The following is a 21,219-nucleotide window of genomic DNA, read 5'->3' as shown; positions in this document are numbered from 1 at the left end:
TGCTTAAAAGTAGCATAAACTAATGAAATACAGACAAAACAAATGTAATACAGTACAAAGTCCGAAATCCAGATGTCCATTATCCGGAATGATCTAAAATCCAGACCTCAAAACCATTAAAACCGTTTTTCTCGTAGGCATTATGCATGCACATTTGATTCCCCCTCAGTGCATAATAAAACATCTGGAGAGTCCCGATTCTTAATTCAGAGTTTGTACACATTTCTGCACAGGGAAATTAAGTACTTTTAAAGACCATTAATGAAAAAAATTGAGGATCTATGAGCAAATGGGAGACTGAATAAATTCAATTAAAAATATTACTCTACGCCCGAATTTCACTTTTGTAATACCATCCTAAAAATATAATAGATCCCTAAGTAGTATGCATTATTACTAAACATGAATTAATTAACATAATTATTAATAAGTTTGAGAATAAAATCAACTTCACTCAGTTTATCAAGTTGCATTAAATATTTTACACTTATAATAAGTTGGACATATTTGAAAAAAGATAAGTGACATTTACATTTTATTAATAGCTTTATGTTGATTTTTTTTTTTTTTTTTTTTTTTTTTTTTTTATGTCTCATTTTGTCACATACTTGGTCAGTCTAGAGCAGAGGTTCTCAACCGGTGGTACGCAAGAAAAAAATAGCTGGTACACGAAGTATTTTTCTATAGAAACTGATCTTAAAATCGCCAAAATGTTGACAAGTCGCCAAATTTAGAACCGTTTAATAAATGAATTCACATCCCCAAAAGCAAAAATTGTTTAAGAACTCTTTATTACAAAAAATTAATTTCGAAACGCTAAAGTTCCACTTCTTGCTTAGAAACCCCATCATTTATATTAGAAACAGAAACAAATTATAATCTATGAACCCATTCAAAAGAAAACCATATACGTTAGTGAATCGCCAAAAATATTCCTCCAAAATGCTAATTCGCACTCAAAATGGCAGTTGTAAAAACAGACAGAAATTTCAGATAATTAAAATTAAGGACTTCTACTGATTTTGGCCAAAAATTAAGGGCTTTTAAGGACCAAGAATCGATTCCAAAAAATTTAAGGACTTTTAAGGACTGTACGAACCCTGTTAATTTCACTTCAACACTAACTAAAATACCTTGTTATTAAAGAAACAATCATTTTAGCATAAATTTGTACAATCAGTAATTTGGCTCCGTTGCTGCGTATCTGCTTTGGCACACATCTCAAACCGAAACATTCCACATAGATACATCGTTGACCTGATGCCAATCTGGTGAATCATTATTTATTTTACTTTTATTTCATCACCGCATATTTATCAAAACATGACTACTTGAGTAACGACTCATGCAGTGATGCCTAAACAATTTTTTTATATTAATAATAAAGGAGTATGGTAGCCTTTTATGCTCACATTACGCTTGGAAATTAATTACGGATTTAAGTTAAATGTTGACAAGGAAAACTTTAACATTTTTTTTTTTTTTTTTTTTTAAATATGCTAAAAAAATTGGTTCTCCCAAAAGAAATTAATGCATTACATACAACTTTCAGTGACAGAATAATATACATTATCCACATAAAAGTGCAAGAAAATAATCATAATCATTCAAAAGAGTACAAAATAAATTAAAAAAATAGTTTACACATTGAATATAAATTTGGATCATAAATAAAAAGGGGGAAGCAGGGAAATTTGCACGTACAGTTATATAAAAATAGATAAATAAGTACTCCTAAAATAATTTTTATTCCCAAACTAACTTATTAAAAAAAAGAATTGATAAATTAAATTATCAAGCACTATTACTTACTTTAAAATTTTACTCAGGTACATAACATGACTTTTTTTTAATGTAATATACTAGTTGAAACAAGATGCTTTAAGAATTTGTATTATAATATTTTCAATCGACTTACTATTGCATTTTCTTCCTTAGATGCAGATTCAAGTTCAACCCCGGATTTCATCTCATCATCGGATTTAGTTTGAATTTCAACATTTGATTCAACATGATTTTCAACTTTTGATTCTTCATTGCTTCCTTCTTTGTTTTTTCCAGCAACAAAAGAGTCTTCACTGACTTTATGATCATGTGAAGTTTGATCAGCATCTTTGTTTTTGTTATCATTTCCCCCAAGAACATCAGAAGTTTTAGTGGGCTCATCAGGAATATTTGCAGGTAAATCAACGCATGAACTATCTTCTGTTTCAGTAGCTGCAGGTTCAGGGTCTTTTATGGTATGAGATTCACTAATTTCTTCTACTTTTGACAGCTTTTCTTCTTCAGATGGTTGGGTATTCTGAGAATTGGCAGAAGAGGCTAATCGGAATGTTGCAAAAGATGTTTTATCTTGTGCCTCAGAAAGACAAGACTGACTCGGTTCTACTTCATCATCACTTTCAATTTCTTTGTCACAAGGATTTTCAACAACAGAATTTGAGTGTACTTCTTTGTCTTCCAGTGCATGTAATCCACTTTCTCTAAGGGAATAATTTACAAGGTAAAATTAAACAAACATATACATGTTTTATACATGTATATTTACAGTTTATATAACAAAAGGTGGTTACAAATTTTATTTCTTCAAATACTGATCTATACAATAATATTAATCATGAAGCTTGTTATTAATTTTCCTCAAATTTTTTCAAAACAGTTTCAGTATTGGAAGAGGAAAAGCACTGTAGATATAAAGTTTCTAGAGTCATTAGGTTATATCAACGTAGGAAACTTGAAAAATGTGTAGTGATGGGCAACTTCGGTACTTTCTTGTACCCGGTACGAGAGTAACGGGTACAGACAAGTACCCGGTACAAAATACCCGTTACTCAAGTAACCGTTACTTTGAAAAGTACTGAAAACTGATTTCAAGTACCGAGTACCCAAGTAACGATTTGGAGTACCGAAGTAACGAAATACCGGAGTAACGGTTTGCTGTACTGGAGTACCCTAGTAACGATTTGGAGTACCGAAATACGCAGCTAACGATTTTGCGCACTGAAGAAACTTTGCCACGTTACCACATGTTTGATTTTATCTGTACGGAGTAAGATTTTGAATATCAGAAAACATGTCAACTATGGAAGTGTCTGAGGAGCAGGCAATTCATGGACACAAGGAGTGCATATCACCATTTCGCAAATACAACCAGATACTACTGTCCTCGTACCAAAACCGAATTGAAGTGAACCCTCATCGATCCTCCAGTAACGAATACCGAAATACCGAGAAGAGACGCATATTTTCGTTAGAAAGTAGCGAATACCGAAAAGCATCCGTTTTGGTACAGAAGTAACAAATACTGAAAAGTACCCGTATCGATACAGAAGTAACGAATACCAAAAAGTACCCGTTTCAGTACAGAAGTAACGAATACCGAAAAGTACCGATTTCGGTACTGAAGTAACGGGTACTTGGACGTACCGATTTTCAGTACCCGTTACAAAATACCCGGTTCAGTAGTACCGACTCATCACTAAAAATGTGCAATGCCTTAGACAGGATTTGAACTGTGGACTTCCCGGTTATGCATCGGACATGCTTCCAGTTACATCTCAAAGGCATGTGGAAAGAATGGAAAATATATCTTATAAGTTAAACTTGTCGTCACCCATTTACATAGTTCCCAGTAAGTAAAAATTCAAACTAGTAAAATATTTATCATGCCTTTAGTAAGCTTCATTGAAAATGTACCACATCTTGATGGTTCTAGGAAAAAAGGCCTCAGGAATAATGCTCACAGGGACAAAGCCCACATGGGAAAATGTTCACTTAGAAATAAGCCCACTGATAAATAATTCATGTAAAAATATCCTTACCTTAATCAATCAGTAATCAATCGATTTGATCATAGTATGCCTACTTGAATTTTTGAAAGGAAAATTATTTAAATTACCAAAACATCTATGGTATGTATTTAAAAAAACTGTATAACTATATAAAAAACTGTTACAAGCAGATTAAATTGCTATGTAAGATTAAAAAATGTGCCATTTTGAATTGAGAAAAGGAGAAGAGGAAGGAAGTAAAAAAGAAACAGAACATACAGTGAAAAATTATTACAATTTTAATTGTTAAAAAAATAAAATAATAGTAAATATAAGTTACACATTATGTAACATAAACATTTAGAAGAATAAACAAATAGAAATAATTATTTTATTTAAATTACATAAAATACCTTATTATATATATATAAATTATAAATATATATTTCAAAAAGTTATAAATACATAAACTTACTGAATATTAGCTAATATACGTAAATATCTAATTTTATCATTGATTTCATCATAGCTTCATACACGATTCACGATCACCAAATGGAAGAAAAAAAATGAAGAAGCAAATATTCCAGTTTTATATGGCTGGTTATAAGAAAATGCCTAAGCATACTTTTTTTTTATATACTATCTAAAGCATAAAATACAATGATTTCAAAAAAGTAGACTTTCATTTTGTAAGGCTGAGTTTAACATTATACTAGTTCAGTTACAGCATTATGCAGTTTACGCATGCAGTGTTATATTTGTTAAATTTTTGATAAAATAAATACTATTGAGTTTAAATCACTTTCAAAAGCTTTTTTCACATACAAGTATGTTCAACTGAGTGGCATCAACAAAGCACATGAAAATGTTAATTTTATTTCTAAAATTTTAAAATTCTGCAGAAATTTTAGAACTGTTTTGGCTCCAAACTTTAATAACTACAATCAAACATCAATTTCTATCAATACACATCAAAAGTATGCAACAATAAAAGTAAAAAAAGGAAAATTAACAATTGACAGTTAAAAAAAAATGTCGTACAGGGGCAGTGGTATAAAATATTAGAGTACATGCAAAATTTTACTACAGTTTTCATTCTTTTATATACCGCCTCTAAAAAGGTTAATGTGAGCATATTTCAAAGTGATTATTTTTCCATGTGAGCTTTTTTATTTCCATATGGACTTTTATACCTGTGAGCATTTTTCCAGTCATCCATCTTGATAAATGCTAATCTCCACAGATACCATGCATTTTATAAGGCTAGCCAAATATTTAATAATGAATGCTGTTTTAAACAATGTGGAACTATTATTGTGCCTTCACATCCAAATTTGCTTTAAAACAGTTTCCAAGTGTCATAAAAAATATAAAATTTTGCTGAATGAGATGTTGAAAAGTGATCCAATTAGTAAATTTACTCTCATATAGGAACATGAATTTTGAATATAAAACTATGATACATTTTGTCTTTTAACTTATTAAAGTACTATGAATGATTTATTGATAAGAATTTTTGCTTTAGAGTCACATATAAAATCCAACTTTTTTTAAGAAAAAGGTTTGATGTGAAAAATTAGTGCTCTTTGTTTCAGTTTATAGAACCTTCTACAAGCAGCGCTGAAATTGCTTTAACAAAATTCCTTGTTTATAAAAATTTTGTAAATGGAAATATATATATATACACAAGATCAAAATCAGTCTGTGCAAGCATTTTTTATTAAAGAAGGCAAAAGTTACACATTGCAAGGATATTATTAAATTTGCGTAAAATAATTACATACATAAATATGGATATAAACAAAAACAAAAATTCATTTTTAGCAATAAAATGCCCAAATGTTCTACAAATTAATTGGACCATATTATGTATATCCTGCATCATCCTTTACACACTCATTTACATATCATATTTACTCACATTTTTCTTCCCTTTGACGAAAACCTCTAATTTCTTCAGCATATAGTTTAGATACTTATCATTTGTGTTCAGAAAATGGAATGCATAAGTGTACAGCAAAGGCCTACTAAAAATCAGCTTTACATAAACTGGCTTCGTATAAAAAGTTTACGTAGTTTGAGGGTGACTGATGCAAATCCTTCTCCATTAAAGAGCAAAAATATCTTGTAGCCTTCATTCTATAAAAAGTCTGTCTTCTATGAATCATATAATGTTCGATTTTCCTTTATCTTAAATTACAAATTTCTGTTCTGCATTTGAAAGGCCAAATCATGATACCAGGATGTCTTAGCAAAAGTAGCTTTCAAGCAGAAATGCTGACACATTGTTCATGGAATTCTAATTAATCTGTAATAGGGATTGGTCAAAACAGTCAATACATTGAACTAATTAGTCATAGTTGAGCAATATCTCATTGACACCAATGGCATCCAGGCCAGAAAGGGAAAAATCATTAGCGGTGCAGTTTCTTCTGCCAACAACAACAACAAAAAAAAAAAAAAAGGTTTGAGAGCGTGGCTTTGAAAATTTTAATAGAAGAAAGTACCAAACCATCAGCTTCATGAACAAGCTGTGATCCCGATCATATCAGATGAAAACTCCTTGAGAACAACTGGTCCATAAAAACCAAACTTAAAAGATCATCTATTTTACAATCCAAATCTGAAATAATAACCAGTCTTGATCAATGCAGCTTTTCAATACTCAAAGATAATTTACTCTTCAAAACTAATCCCACAAAAACCGGAATTTGTACTAAGCTCATTAAACCATTCTCAAAAAGAATTAATAACTACTATAACTTGCAAAGGCAAATAAGCACACAAACAGGCAAATAATATTTTTATTAATTTTGAAACATATTGTTTAGCACAGAATACTAGCAGAAAATCTATAAATATGCCAAATAAAATTATTACGAATTAGACAAATTATACAAATATCATTCTTAATGTTGTTAAAAAAATTTCGTATATATGTAAATAATTTTAGTGAAATTATATGTGAAATTTTAATATTTTTTGTATAATATAACGTGAAATGCTTGAAAGAAACTTAGCTCTGCCAGAAAAAAATAAGATTACAAGATAGTTATTTACTCATTCAACATTAAGTAAATAGCTATCTTGATAAATTGGCAAAATATCACCAAGCTGAGAATGGATTTAGCAACTAATTTTCATCACCAAATTTGATGAGAAATCACCAAAGTCCACCTTGGTGACCTTTGGGTACAATCCCTGTATAACTACAACAGGTCGACGTACACATACAATGCTCCCAAGTGTAAGCATGGATATGCAGAGCAAAACTGGCAGCATGTCACATTTCCTAACAGGACATGGACCGCACAAAGCCTATCTGCATAGGTTTGGTCTATCCAATGCAGACATCTGTGACTGTGGGAAAGTAAACAGTCCAGACCACTATTACTTTGAATGTTGCTTGACGGCGAAGTTCCATCTAAAAAAACCAGCACCCATGTTTTGCGCAGCGTGGTGGAATAATATTCAAAATAACAAACTTGCTCTATCGAAACTACATGCTATCACTACCTACTGCGCTGCAAAAACGCAGTAACCTGGAACAGTTCTCATCACAGTCATTCCCCAAATAGCTAAATTACTGTTTCAGCTCCTGTAATATAAGTATTTAATATATATATATATATATATATCTTTTTTTTTTTTTTTTACATATATGTAGTTATTTAACTCTTTTGTTATAAAAATCTTTATTCCATCGAATCAACTTCTACTCGTCCGGTGTAATACATTGTTCATACAATTATCTAACTTTCATAATACAGTCAAAAGTCCTTAATCCGGACTCGTCGGGACTTCGGCGATTCCGGATTATAGATCATCAGTTTAAATCTGGTAAGATGGCATGCAGAAATTATAAAATTAAAAATATGAAACCGTCCTTTATGAAATAAAGAACAATTATGATCTAAAGGGTATCAAAATTTACAAAAAAAAGCTTAATATTTATTTGTTTACTTTATTAAACATTTCTTTCAATGCAAGTTGTTTAAGTTGCTTCGTTTTATGTGATAATACTTTCTCTTTAATTCTATAAACAGACATAATTTCAACAAACAAAGTTCCACTGTTCAAGTCCTATAATTGTTGTGTCAAGAATACTGACTAATTTGTCAATCGAAATTTTTTCGTTTTCAATAACCTTTTCACTATCGAAAGCGAATTATAACGACGAGGAATTTGATTTAAATCATATCAAAGATGGAGTACATTGAGATGAAATACTACATTTAATAAGGAATTATAAGCCAAATAAAATAAAAACATCTGCCCTGAAGATAAGGATAGTGCTGACAGATCAACTTCCAATTCATTGCGCGCCGCGATGTTTACCCCCCTCCCCACCACAGAGCAGCGCGAAATTGATAAACAGATTTCGGAATGGTTAATGTTAACAAAGGATATGCCTTTATCCATTTTTTGCAGCAGTTCCACTTTTTGTTTTATGGACATAGAAACATGCTTTCGCTTTGTAGATCCTTTGGCAGCTCCAGAATCGGAAACTCTTTTTGACATAATCGAAAGTTCAAGCTTACTTTTTATAAAATTGCTCTAACAGTCCGCGAAAAATAATAAGCCGGATCTAATTCGAAGAATAAGGAACAACACAATCTGTAACATTAACTGAATTAGATAATTTTAGCTTAGCTTATACCGTCCGGTATACATTAAACGCGCATGCGTAAACGTATTATGCGCATGCGCACACGTATATTCGCAGCCATAAAGGTCTTATGCGCATGCGCAGAAAGTTTGTAGCTTTGAGGTCCGGATTATAGATCATTCCGCATTATGGGTGTCCGAATTAACGACTTTTGACTGTATAAGTGTTCATTCCAATACAGTAAATATGCCAATCTAACACATGAAATACCAATAACAACGTGTAGTGCAAAAATATTTCTTCCACATTGATTGTCATCACTTAAATGTATCACATTTGACTTATTTATACACCAAATGTAGTACAGTCAAAAGTCGTTAATTCGGACACCCATAATCCGGAATGATCTATAATCCGGACCTCAAAGCTAAAATCTTTCTGCGCATGCGCATAGGCGTTTTACTCGTGCGCCCAAGACATTTACGACTGCGCATATGCGTCTGCGCAAGTGCAGAATACGATTTCGCGTGCGCGTTTAATGTATAACGGACGGTATAAGCTAAAATTATCTAATTATCTATTTCAGTTAATGTCGATGATTGCATTGTTCCTTAATCTTCGAATTGGATCCGGTTTATTATTTTTTGCAGGCTGTAAGAGCAATTTTCTAAAAGTAAGCTTGAACTTTTGATTATGTCAAATAGAATTTCCGATGCTGGAGCTCCCAAAGGATCTAGAAAACGAAAGTATGTTTGATTTGTCAACACTATCGTTATCTTCAGAGCAGATGTTTTTATTTTATTCGGCTTATAATTCCTTACTAAATGTAGTATTTAATTTCGATCTACTCCGTCTTTGATATGATTTAAATCAAATTCCTCGTCATTATAAATACTACGAATACAAATCGAATAGTTTTCTGGTTGCAATTTTCTAATTTTGGCTATGCGTAAGGTATGCTTTACGCATCCGCGCATTGAAAGAAAAGTTTAATAAAGTAAACAAATAAATATTAGGCTTCTTTTTTGGTAAATTTTGATACCCTTTAGATCATAATTGCTCATTATTTTATAAATTACGGTTTCATATTTTTAATTTTATAATTTCTGAATGCCATCTTACCAGATTTAAACTGATGATCTATAATCCGGAAAAATCGATAATCCGGAATCGCCGAAGTCCCGACGAGTCCGGATTAAAGACTTTTGACTGTATTCATTTAATGCACCTATATATCCCTATATATGTGTATACATACAATATAATTTCACTTATATATAGTATTGATTTATGTTATAAGAGTGTTCATATGTGCTCTTCAAAATATCTTGTAACAAAAGAAAATAATATGTACTGAACAACAGGCCTTGTATGCCAATGTAACTGATTTCCGCAGAAATGACGCTCAATTCTGTACGGCATGAACTAGGACGGATGTCATCTTCGTGGTGTATTGTATAATCCCTGTATAACTAGTACAAATTTGATTGTTTGCTCCAGTATGCCACACATTGATTTGTGGATTGTGTAGATTAGATTAGGCATTGATTTGTTTGGTTAAATACAATCCATATTTAACCAAATAAATCAATGCCTTGAGGTAGAATAGGAGTGACTAGAAAGTGACCCTAAAGTTCTGGAACTGCAGTGGTGAAGGACACATACAAAGGACCCCAAGGCATGGAAAATAATATCGCTTCCCAGCAAGGAGGCAGGAAACAAATTAGTGGCCATCTTGCAGAGGAAAGTTTGCCAGATATTGAAAAGACCCATTTAAAAGCCCTTCAGATTTCTGCAATGAGTGGTGATAGTAATGAACTACTTTTCATCATGGGAAATATCAGTGGAGTTTTTTGTAATATGACAATATACTGGAGAGAATGTTACCATCATCTGAAAATATATGGCTTAATAAATGGAAGCTAAACTCATCTAGATGTTGCCCAATGTTACCCTCCAGACTCTGTCTGGGAATAAAATTGACATCGATGGGAAATTAAATAGTAACATCAAGTTTGGAAGTGCCGCCCAATATCACATGGCATGCCTAGCAGATATTACTGACCACTGCATACTCAGATTAGACTTTCTAAAGAAATACAATTTTCTTTCTGACTTTAAAAACAATGAACTGCAGGAGCTAAACATGTAAGAAGCTAAACATGTCCACCAAGTAATAGTCCAAGATGATGTCACAGTGCCCGCAAGAAAAGAATTCTTACTTCCTAGATCCTAGCTGAAAACAGAAATTTCCGGTACAGTGGATGGGAATATCCCCCAGAAATGTAACACTGCGTGAGCAGTACAAGTAGGCACTAGAAGATCTATTGAGGACTGTCATCCCAGTGAGAGTTGCCAGTGCAAGTAATAAGGGGAAAGTCATTAGGAAAGGCAAAGTGATTGCAGTATGCACTTCAGTAACCTATGTTAAATGAACTAATAGTCTTTCAGTCTGTGTTTTTGAAAAGCTTAAAATCAGAGTTATTGCAGAATGTGCAGTTAAGCGATAAAGATAGAAGAGTGTGTTCCTTAAGAATTTCAGGATGTTTTCTCCCATTCATCTTCTGACAGGTTGAACGATTTTGGCACAGCATAGAATTTATACGTGGATCATTCCGCAATCAAGCAACATCCAAGACATCTCCCAACTGCTTACAGAAAGATATAGGAAAACTTCTAAAGGACATGCAAGAAAGTGATGTTATTGAGCCTTCAGCAAATCCATGGGACTCTCCCATCATCCTGGTCAAAAAGAAAGATGGTTTAACTAGATTTTTCACGGCCTAATACCTGCAGAATGAGGTCATAAAGAAAGACAGCTACCCTATTCCTAGATCGATGATATTCCAGACAATCTTTTTAGAAGCAAAGGATTTTCGATGCTTTATTTAAAGAGTGGATACTGACAGGCAGAGATATAATCTCAAAATTGCCAACCTATGACACTCAAAAATCAGGAGATTTTTCACAAAATGATAAATATATAGTTTTTAATAATGAATTAACTTTAAATAGTTACTAATTCTTAAATGCAAGCAACACAAAAGTACCTTACACATAAAAAACATTTTTATTACTTGCATCATTTAAGAAAACAAATAAACAAAAAAAAAAAAAAAAAAAAAAAAAAGGCCACTTTAATCAGTTTTCGTACAAATCTTATGAACAATGGCAGATTTTGCTTTCATATTCAGAATGTTATGAACAGTGGCAGATTCGTGCTTAGCTAAACTTACAGTAATCGGAAAATGTTTTGCGTGCTGAGCAATTTTTTTTTTATTTTGAGAGAAATTTGTATCAGCTTTACACTTATATTTTGCAGTATTATTTTGAGAACTGCCAGTTGAATTGATGAATGGTGCAGAAATTACTTTATTTTTCTCAAACCTATTTTTAACAATGGAAGTAGTAACTACACCTCCATTTACTTTAGGAATTTTATAACTTTCAATAGAGCCTTTTATCTTAACTCTCGAAGCATTTACTTCTTTAAAAAATGCAAGAAGGTTCCATTAATCGAGGATTCTAGATAAGCATTTCTTTAAAGCCAGCGTGCACACACATATTTAAAAAATTTTCTCATTTCAGTATTATGCAGCTGTTGGAACTATTTCAATTTTTCCTTCCTTTTAGAACTCTTTTCTAGATAATAATAAATATTAACAATGTGTTCATCCACATTTATTCGTAAAAAAGCTGCCCCTTTTTTAGCTGCTAAATTTAAGAGGTGACAGGTGCACCTCATAATCAACACAAATCTGAATTTTCCTTTCTTAAGATGCCTGCAACACCAGTCTTCAAGCCTACCATTACTGGTGCATTATTGGCACCAAGTGCTAAGCAATTATCCAGAGGGACTGCATTTTCTTTTAAAATTTTAATAATTAGTTGTGCTATATTAAAACTTGTCGAATGTCCTTCTGGGAACAGAAAGTAAATTTCACTCAATTTTTGAAGACTCTGGATTAAAAAAAGAAACAACAATTGGATACCGTTTTGAATCGGTATTGTTGCTTCCATCCGTAGAGAGGCAGAACGGAGCTGTTTTAATGCAATCAATAACTGAAGATTTATTTTTCAAACCCATTTCTTTAACAATTGCACCTGTTTTGGTCCTTGCAATTGAGTACTTCTTAGCGATTTCTAAAGCTGCAGCGTGATCCTATGCATTCAGTGGCAGGTTGTGCTCCAGTAAAAAGGCAGAGAACAGACATTCTGCATTAATAACTTTTTGGTCCTTTGTTTCCGAAGAAAAATTTAATTTTTTGTTTTTTTCAAAACAACTCATGTTGTCCTTATGTTTTTGTGTACACACATGATTGAGAACATCCGCCCTTCCACCATGCGAAATCGAAAAATCGCAATGACAGACGGTACACATCGCAAATTTATTACATTTCCTTGCGGAAATAATGGAAGGAAAGTCAACTGTGTACTATTTTTGAAACGTACAGGAGTATTTCACCTTTCTCACAGACATAAGATGATAATTTCTAAAACTCTTTCCCAGAGGCACACAAATCACACAACTCAGAACAAGATGAACAAAATAACTAAAGAACATCCAAATAACAGCCTTGAGCTTGCTTTGTGCTAATTGGCTAATATATGCCAGATGACACGCAGTGGAGCTTGATGCCCATTGGAGAACGATGTTTCTGGACACATATGCTCTCACTCACAAAGCAGAAATTCTCATCTGATTCGCAAGGTTTTGTTTTAGATATAATCTAGAGAAAATTCAATTGCTTTCAGATGTCCAAAATCAAATTTTTTGTTCATATAACGAAGTATTAAACCAAGTTCCATAAGAATAGTGAGAAATTTTAAGAATAAGAAAAAGTCGGGAAAAATATATTGTAAATTGGGTTGGCGGGAGAGCGGTCGAAAATCGGGAGTCTCCCTGCCTAAATTGGGAGAGTTCGCAACTCTGTAATCTGATAATCGAGAACAGCTGTATTTCATATGAGACAAGGATTCTGGCAGTTCAAGATGATGCGGTTTGGGTTATGTAATGCGCTGGTAACATTAGACAGCCGCATGGAGATCGTGATGAGATATTCTTCCAATGAAGCCTGTCTGATATACCTGAACATCATCATCATCATCGGTAAAACTTTTAAAGAATATTTGGAAAATATCAGGAAAGCATTTCAGAAATTGAATGAAACCAATCTAAAGTTAAGTCCTGGTAAATGTACACTGTTCAGACATGAACTTACCTTGGACAAGTCATCTGAGCCAAATGTGTGTGTATGAATCCAGAAAAACTGTTAACAGTTAAAGATTGAAGATGCCCCAAAACATCCATTAGCTGAGAAGTTTCCTAGGACTTACTATAGCAAACTGCCTAGCATTTACTATAGGAGATTTGTGAAAGGCTTTTCTTCTATTGCAAGACCCCTTCACAAGCAGACAGATAACAAGCAAAAGTTCTTGGGGAGAAAAGAATGTGAAGATGCATTTAACACACTAAAGGAAGCTTAACACATGCAACGATCTTCATGTATCCCTAGCTCGTTATTAAAACATTTATTCTCTACATGGATGCAAGCAATGAAAGTGTTGGTGCTGTTTTGCACCAAAAAATAAACAGTCAAGAACATGTTTTGGCATACTGGAGAAAGTGTCTGCCAGATTGGAGAAGAATTACAGTGTCTTCAAAAAAGAGTTACTTGCCATAGTTAAAGCTGTAGAACATTTCAATCATTATCTCTAAGACAGATAATTCCTGCTCTGCACAGATCATGCATCGTTGACCTGGTTATTAAATTTCAAGAGCTCCGAAGGCCAAATACCCAGGTGCATGCAGACGCTCCAGGAATATGACATAATTATCCATCATCGGAAGGGATCTTCACATGGAAATGCCGATGCCCTGTCTAGAACACCCTGCCCAGAAAGCTGCCAATATTATTTCAGGATTGAAGCGAAATAAGAGCTGCTGAATCCGGTCACACGACAAGGTAAGAACTTCAGCATCAGCTGATTGGTACCCATGGAGGGATGAAGAAGTCAGGAAAGATCAGTTGGAAGACAATGACATTAAGCCCATAACTGATCTAATGGAATCTCTTCAAAAAGGAAAACCAACTGGCAGGACATTTCGACCTTTAGTCATACAACTAAACAATATTGGGCTCTGATTCCAAATTCGAAATGGCGTCTCGTACCGGAAGTTCGAATTGGATAATGAAAAGACATTCCGATGGCAGCTGACACTTCCAGAACTACATAGCAATCTGACAGAAGACCACTTCGGAATAATGAAGACATTGTATGATGTATCCTCAACTCAATACACCATTTATTCTTGACACAGATGCAAGCAATGAGAGTGTCAGTGCTGTTTTGTCCCACGAGAGAAAAAAAAAGGGTCAAGAACGTGTCGTGGCATACTGGAGCAATGGTCTATGTAAAAAGGAGAGAAACTATTGTCACTAGGAAAGGTCACTAGGAATTTTGTATATATGTAAATAATTGCAGTGAAATTATATGTGAAATTTTAGCATTTTTTGTATAATGTAACATGAAATGTTTAAAGGTGGCTTAGCTCTGCTGGAAAAGTAAGATTACAGGGGCAAGTCTATTCAGCACTGGATAAATCGCTGCCTTGCTAAATTGCTGAGATATCGGCATTTTGGCGATGGTTTTGGAAACTAATTTTTATCATCACACTTGGCAACATTTTGGTCTAGTCCCTTCTAATTATAATTGGTATTGTTATTAAATAATTGTAATTGATACCTTATGTGTAACTATATCCATCCCTCATATGTCTTCCAGTAATTTTAAGAAGTGGAGGATATTAGAAATTTCTTGACAGCCAAGAGAAAACTATGTAAGACAAGGGAGCGCATCAGAATCTCAGTTTTTAGTTTAGAGTTAACTTTAGAGTACTGATACTATTTTGAGCTTCACCGTGCTTTGCATGGTGCTGTGTTTAACTACTGATTTTACTCAGTTATACTGAGAAGAGCTGTATGAGTGTATGAACTTCTAAGTGTTTCTTTTGTTAAAATAAATTTTATCAAGCCATCATAGGTTATGTGTGCATTCAATCTGTTACGAACCTATATGTATGCAACACAGCACAGAATACTAGCAGAAAATTCATAAATATGTTAAATAAAATTATTATGAATTATACAAGATAAAAAAATAGCATACTTAACGTCTTCGGAATCTTTCTTTAAAGTAACTTCTTCATCATCCTGATCAGCTTTTACCAAAATAACCTCCTCAGGCTCTACGAAAGAAAGAAAGATGTTTTAATATGCAAGTTTCTGTCTGAAACGATTTGGTGCAGAAAACTAGATGAAAAAATTCAAAGCACATTTAGTAATCCTTTGGTCACAGTATTAAAGATTAAAGCACCTGCAAGAACTTTTTTTTTATCATGTCTTTTAATCACATACATCTTTTACCATTTTACATTAAAGGTGAATTCTGGATTTATGAAGGAAAAAAGAGGCCAACTTGCAATTCCCAATAAGACAAAAATCAAAGGTCACAGTAAACAACTATTAACTAACAATAAACATGACTGCTTGGTACAATGTCAAAAACAGAAATACATTATATCTTGGCAGCATTTCAATATTGAATTGTTACACATTACTACCGTATGCACTGCTTACTGTAGTAATATGTAACAATACTGTACTGCTTACTGTAGTAATGTGCAACAATACTGTACTGCTTACTGTATAATATGTAACAATACTCTACTGCTTACTGTAGTGATTGCATTTGTCTATGGCTATTTTGAAAACATTATATAATGATATCACTGATATGACCAAATGTTACATCAAATATTACACCATCAAGTTAATAGAGATATATCCTTCAAAATACCAATAGAATTTAACCTCAGAATATCAGTGGCCTTAATTTAATATTAAATTTTAATCAAACACTCTTTTCATGAACATGATGTTCTTTTGTTGCTGTAATAGTTCCTTATCATGGCTGCAATATTTTCTGGCACACATGAAGACACTTGGGGGGGGACATTTATGTCCATTTTCTGTGATAATGTCATCTAGCTGGCAACAGGACTAGCTTTTACATTATGAATCACTTCAGGAGAAAAAGTATTCAAGTGGGCAACTAAAAACAAGGAAAGCTTTTGCTTACTGGGGGAAAACACATCTTATGCGCATGCCAAGAGGGAAGAAGTATTTATAAACAACTTCCTTTATCAGACTTATTCAAATTTGTCTTTGTCTCCTGTAATGACGATCTGTCGGTTTTGTCCATCAGTTCTTCAGTTGTGCTTCAAACACAGAATGTAAAAATTTCAGTGAAGGCTCCAATTCAGTGGCTGAATTTTCAGTGAGAAATGTGCCAAGAAGAATGAAACAGAGAGAATGTGTGATGCTATGAAAGTTTTAATCACAACCATACATGAGTAACCACACCTGACTGCAAATGCAAAATTTTTCAATACTTTTTTTTAAAATCTGTGACTGTGAAAAACATCGAATTCTCAAAGCTTTTAACGATACTGGGAATTATAATATCCAAAAACCTTATATTGGCAGTCTTATAATCCTTTGCCTGTGATATGTTGACATTTTCACTTAGGTTATGAGCGATCTTCACATACTGTGTCTTATTTTTATCAAGCACACTGTTTCCAAAATAGGCAATATAAGGATCTACAAGTTTGTATAAACACCTTTCCTTCATTCCATGGCATTACGAAAAATCTGGTTGAAGATCTGGACATTGAAGGTAAAGCACCAGTACACTGCACAGGACAACATACAATGGAAAGCATGCAATTCCTGAGGAAGTTATATCGAAAACAATCGAGTTTATTAGGTCCCTCAAGGAAAGAGAGTTGCAGTATTACTCGAAAAACAATAGCCAAATATACCTGCCAGAAAAGTTAAACATCACAAAATTACATGACATGTACAAAACGTAAGTGTAGTATCATAATTTCAGAGATATTTTTAATTCTAAGTTCAAAACTGAATTCAGATACCTGAGAAAAGACACTTGTAATCTTGTGATACATTAAAAATAGAGACTGATATGCTTGCCAAAAAACAGGAAAAACTTGCTGAAGGACAAGAAACAGCAAAACTGATTAGATGACTGAAAAATAAAATGATGGAAAAAAGAACTTCATTTGAAGATAAGCCAATTATGATAGCAAAAAAGCTTTGCATTTCCAAGATTAATAGAAGAAACTGAGGAAAAGTTTTAGACACATTGAAAAAATTGAAAATTCTTCTTGCTCCTCTTCTGTATATTTTATTTTTGCTTATATAACAAATTTGGATAAATAAAGGTTAAAATTTTATTATGAGTTTTCTGTCATTTTCTTTTGCAGTGAGGTTCTCCAAATTAAAAATTCATTTTTTTAGAATTCCTATCAGAGAACATTAATGGTTCTTTCTTCTCGGGTTTTCATGTAAATTTCAATATGTTTAAAAGCAACATACACATTACTGTATACACTCATGTAATGTCCACACTTTTTTTTACAACTAAAATTACATCACAAAAATGCCCAGGTGCGGACATTAACGGGTTGTTCAAATGTCGCGTTCTTTCTCGTGAGTAATTTTGGGTATAAATTTCATTTCATACAGCCAAGTTCAGTTCTGAGTAGAAGAAAATGGCATAATTAAAAGTATAAAATTTAAAGTTGTCTAATAGCTATTTACAAATTTACTTTCTCCCATCCACATATCTAATATAAATTACCCCGTTTATGTTATGAATACTCAGCACATTAGTTTGCACAGGAGCACAATATAGAGGCACAAATTAACCAAAACTTGCAGTTTTAATATTTACGTTTACACAAATTAAATAAACGTTGGTTCTTTTAATATCTCGCACACATTATTTTTAAAAAAATCTGTTCTGACGCACTGTATGAAAATGCATTTCGTTTCATCATTTGCCATAACCAGCCTTCACTTGCCTTGAATTGCAATGTAAGAATGTCTTCTTCTCGTGCCTCAGCAAGCATTTTCTCTTATTTGGCACATTTCCCATGTTACTCCATGCCCTTAAGCATGTATATCATGAACATATGCAACTAAAGAGAAAAAGGCGATGTTAAAAAACTCTTTAGTTTTTGGGGTGCGGACATTGTGCGGGTAACTTTTTTTTAACATAAATTTTATCTGTAAAGTTGGGGTGTGGACATTACACGAGTGTATATGGAATTACAGTTGTCAATAAGAAGAAGCATATCACTCTTCAGTTCATTATCTCATTTCAAAAGTTATTCATTAAAAATTAATGATATCATAGATGCCTTTGAATTATAATTCACTTGTAACTCTTTACTCCTTTAAAGCATCTTAATTCCTTACTTAGGAGTTTCAGTGAATTAGCAAATGTTATACTCATTTTTGATTTGATCATATTTGGTGAATTTATCTCTTATTTAGCAACTGTTTAGTTTAAAAAATTTATTCTACAACACTTTGATAACACTGACTGACTTGTTGATCACAATAACCTATTAAAAGAAGTTACCACTGAAAATCCAGGTTATTCAGTTCAAGAACTATCTGACATACTAAATATTCTGCTAAGTGCAGTTTTTCATCATTTGAAGAAAACGGGGTACAAGCTGATATGATGCACGGGTATCCCATACTTTAAAAAAAAAAAGCAGAATATGTTTACTTAAGGTTTGGCATATAATTCTTCGATAAAAAAACCACAGAAATTCCTTTTTTCAAATGGTTCATTATAGGGCATATTACAGGAGAAAGATTATGGATATGCCAAAAGAACCTCCTTTAATAAATCGAGAATCTATGCTATGAATTGTTGTCAGTAAATCCAACTATAAATTACAATAATTTCATAAAAATATTGTTCCTAAGGGGCAGTTTTAAAAGTAAAAATTGAAGCAAAGCATGCCCCATTGTTGAGGTGTTGTCTTCCATCATGACAGTGATTGATTCCAAATTTTGATGAATGTTAGACCAAGTTTGTCAGATCAGTTTGTGTCATCCCCCATATTTACTAGACCTTGTCACCTTAGATTTTAAGCTCATCAAGTCAATTCAAAATTCTTTAAATGCCCTCGAATTTATTTTGTTGGAGACAGCACCTCAATAACCTTTTTATGAATAAATTTGACTTAAAAAAAAACAGGAATTTCTAGTTATGGAAGAGATGGAAAAAAGTCATATATCAAAATGGTGCTTATACCATAAAAAAATAACACAGAATTTTCCGGATGACCCAATAACATTCTAGAAACTGGGAAAATAAATTACATTAAGCAGCACCTACTGCAATACATTAACTACCATACTGATATAAGATACATGAAAATAACACAATTCGCTTCACAATTTACATAAATACAAACCACTCTTTTAATTTAGAACAGCAGAACCTACACAGAACACATCATTTAGAATACTTACTGTTGATTGAGTATAATTCAGACATGCAGATGATAGAATATAGTTCAACATGAAAGTTAAATGCTAAAATAAGCAAAACTACTTATAAAGTACCATCTAAGTGGTTCGGTGTTTTTGTACAATTGCATCTAGCTGCCAAGAACATTCTACAAATATAAAGTTTATGAACCTAAAGCTAAGAGATAACGCCCTTTTTTGCTTCAAATAAAAACAAAAGTACGTAATAGATAAAGTTTGGGAGGTAAAATATTTCCTTCATCAGAAATTTTATAACAAGATTTTTATAATCCCAGCTGAATATGGCAGCTGTTAACGTAGACAAAATAATTGCATTCTTCAGGAAAACTTCTACTTTTATCAAAATGTTGTAATAAATGAGATTACTTAAACAGATGAGTGAACTACAGTCATACCTCCCATTAGAGAACATTCATGAAATCAAAACATTTGTCTATTATCAGGGCGTGTCTGCTAAATGGGAGCATGATGGTGTCCCACTTATAAGGGCCTAGAACTTAAGAACTATACGATAGTGAACTATTTGTTAATGAAGGCTCGACTATAATATTAAAATGCCTTCACATAAAATATTTAGTTACTATTGCATTATTGGCCCAATGCTCACAAGAATCAGCAAGCAAAGCACTAGGTCACCAAAGTAAACAACCCAGAATTTTACGAAAATGTAATTATCTGGCAACCCACTAATGGTTGCATGCACGTTACGCCAGTGCCTAATGCCACCATCTATCTTGATGGTGGTGATAATGGTTATGGTTTTAAACACTGACAGTCATGCCTGCAGTTTCTTTTTTTTTTTTTTTTTTTTTTTGTGTGTGTGTGTGTGTGCGTGTGTGAAGTTTTTTTTTAAATTCTTGCAACGAACGAGTCTTAATTACACTGTGGCGTTTTTTTGCTAATGGAAAACAAGAATTGAATTAAATAATTAGTTGAATTTTCAGAAATATGGTGTTTTGTCTAGTAGTACAGAGTGCAGGGATGCACAATTCTCTAATGTTTTTTGCAAATTAAAGCATTTCGATGTGTACATGGAGAACAGTGACAATTTGCTCTGCAATGCTGTTTTTTTTTTTCAAGTCAAAGCATATCGCAGTGCACATGGACAGAACACTAGAAAAAGAGAAAGTTAAGTGTTTAAAGATGTTTGTTGCATTTTTAATTTAGTTACTTTGTTGCTGTTTTATGTAATTTTGAGTGTTCTGTTATGGATGTTTGTTTTATGCACATTTGAGTGTTTCATTATGGATGTTTCTTGCATTTTTAATTTTATTTATGCATTTCTGTTTGATGTAATTTCCAGAGTGTCTCCATTTTAAAAAATTGGTTACCGTTTTATGCGTGTCAGATTGGCAACTTTGTGGAAAGGTTGAACAGATAATGCGAGAATACCAATATT

General features: G+C 32.9%; 1 protein-coding gene across 1 annotated transcript in view; it reads right to left on the bottom strand.

The window, feature by feature from the left end:
- The window catches only part of LOC118200296 (uncharacterized), a 128,869-nt gene that overhangs the window by 73,198 nt on the left and 34,452 nt on the right, over positions 1-21,219 (bottom strand). The window contains exons 7-8 of the mRNA XM_085827524.1: positions 15,553-15,631; positions 1,919-2,483 (exon numbers count right to left, since the gene is read on the bottom strand). Coding sequence (XP_085683650.1) covers positions 1,919-2,483; positions 15,553-15,631 — 644 coding nt within the window. The remainder of the gene's footprint in view (positions 1-1,918; positions 2,484-15,552; positions 15,632-21,219) is intronic.

The sequence above is a fragment of the Stegodyphus dumicola genome, chromosome 12 (genome assembly GCF_044657685.1).
Source record: "Stegodyphus dumicola isolate Sdum_Otavi_A_Nest chromosome 12, ASM4465768v1".
Taxonomy (NCBI): Eukaryota; Metazoa; Arthropoda; class Arachnida; order Araneae; family Eresidae; genus Stegodyphus; species Stegodyphus dumicola.
Note: the sequence above shows the minus strand (reverse complement) of the source record. Positions and strands in the feature narration are given on the sequence as shown.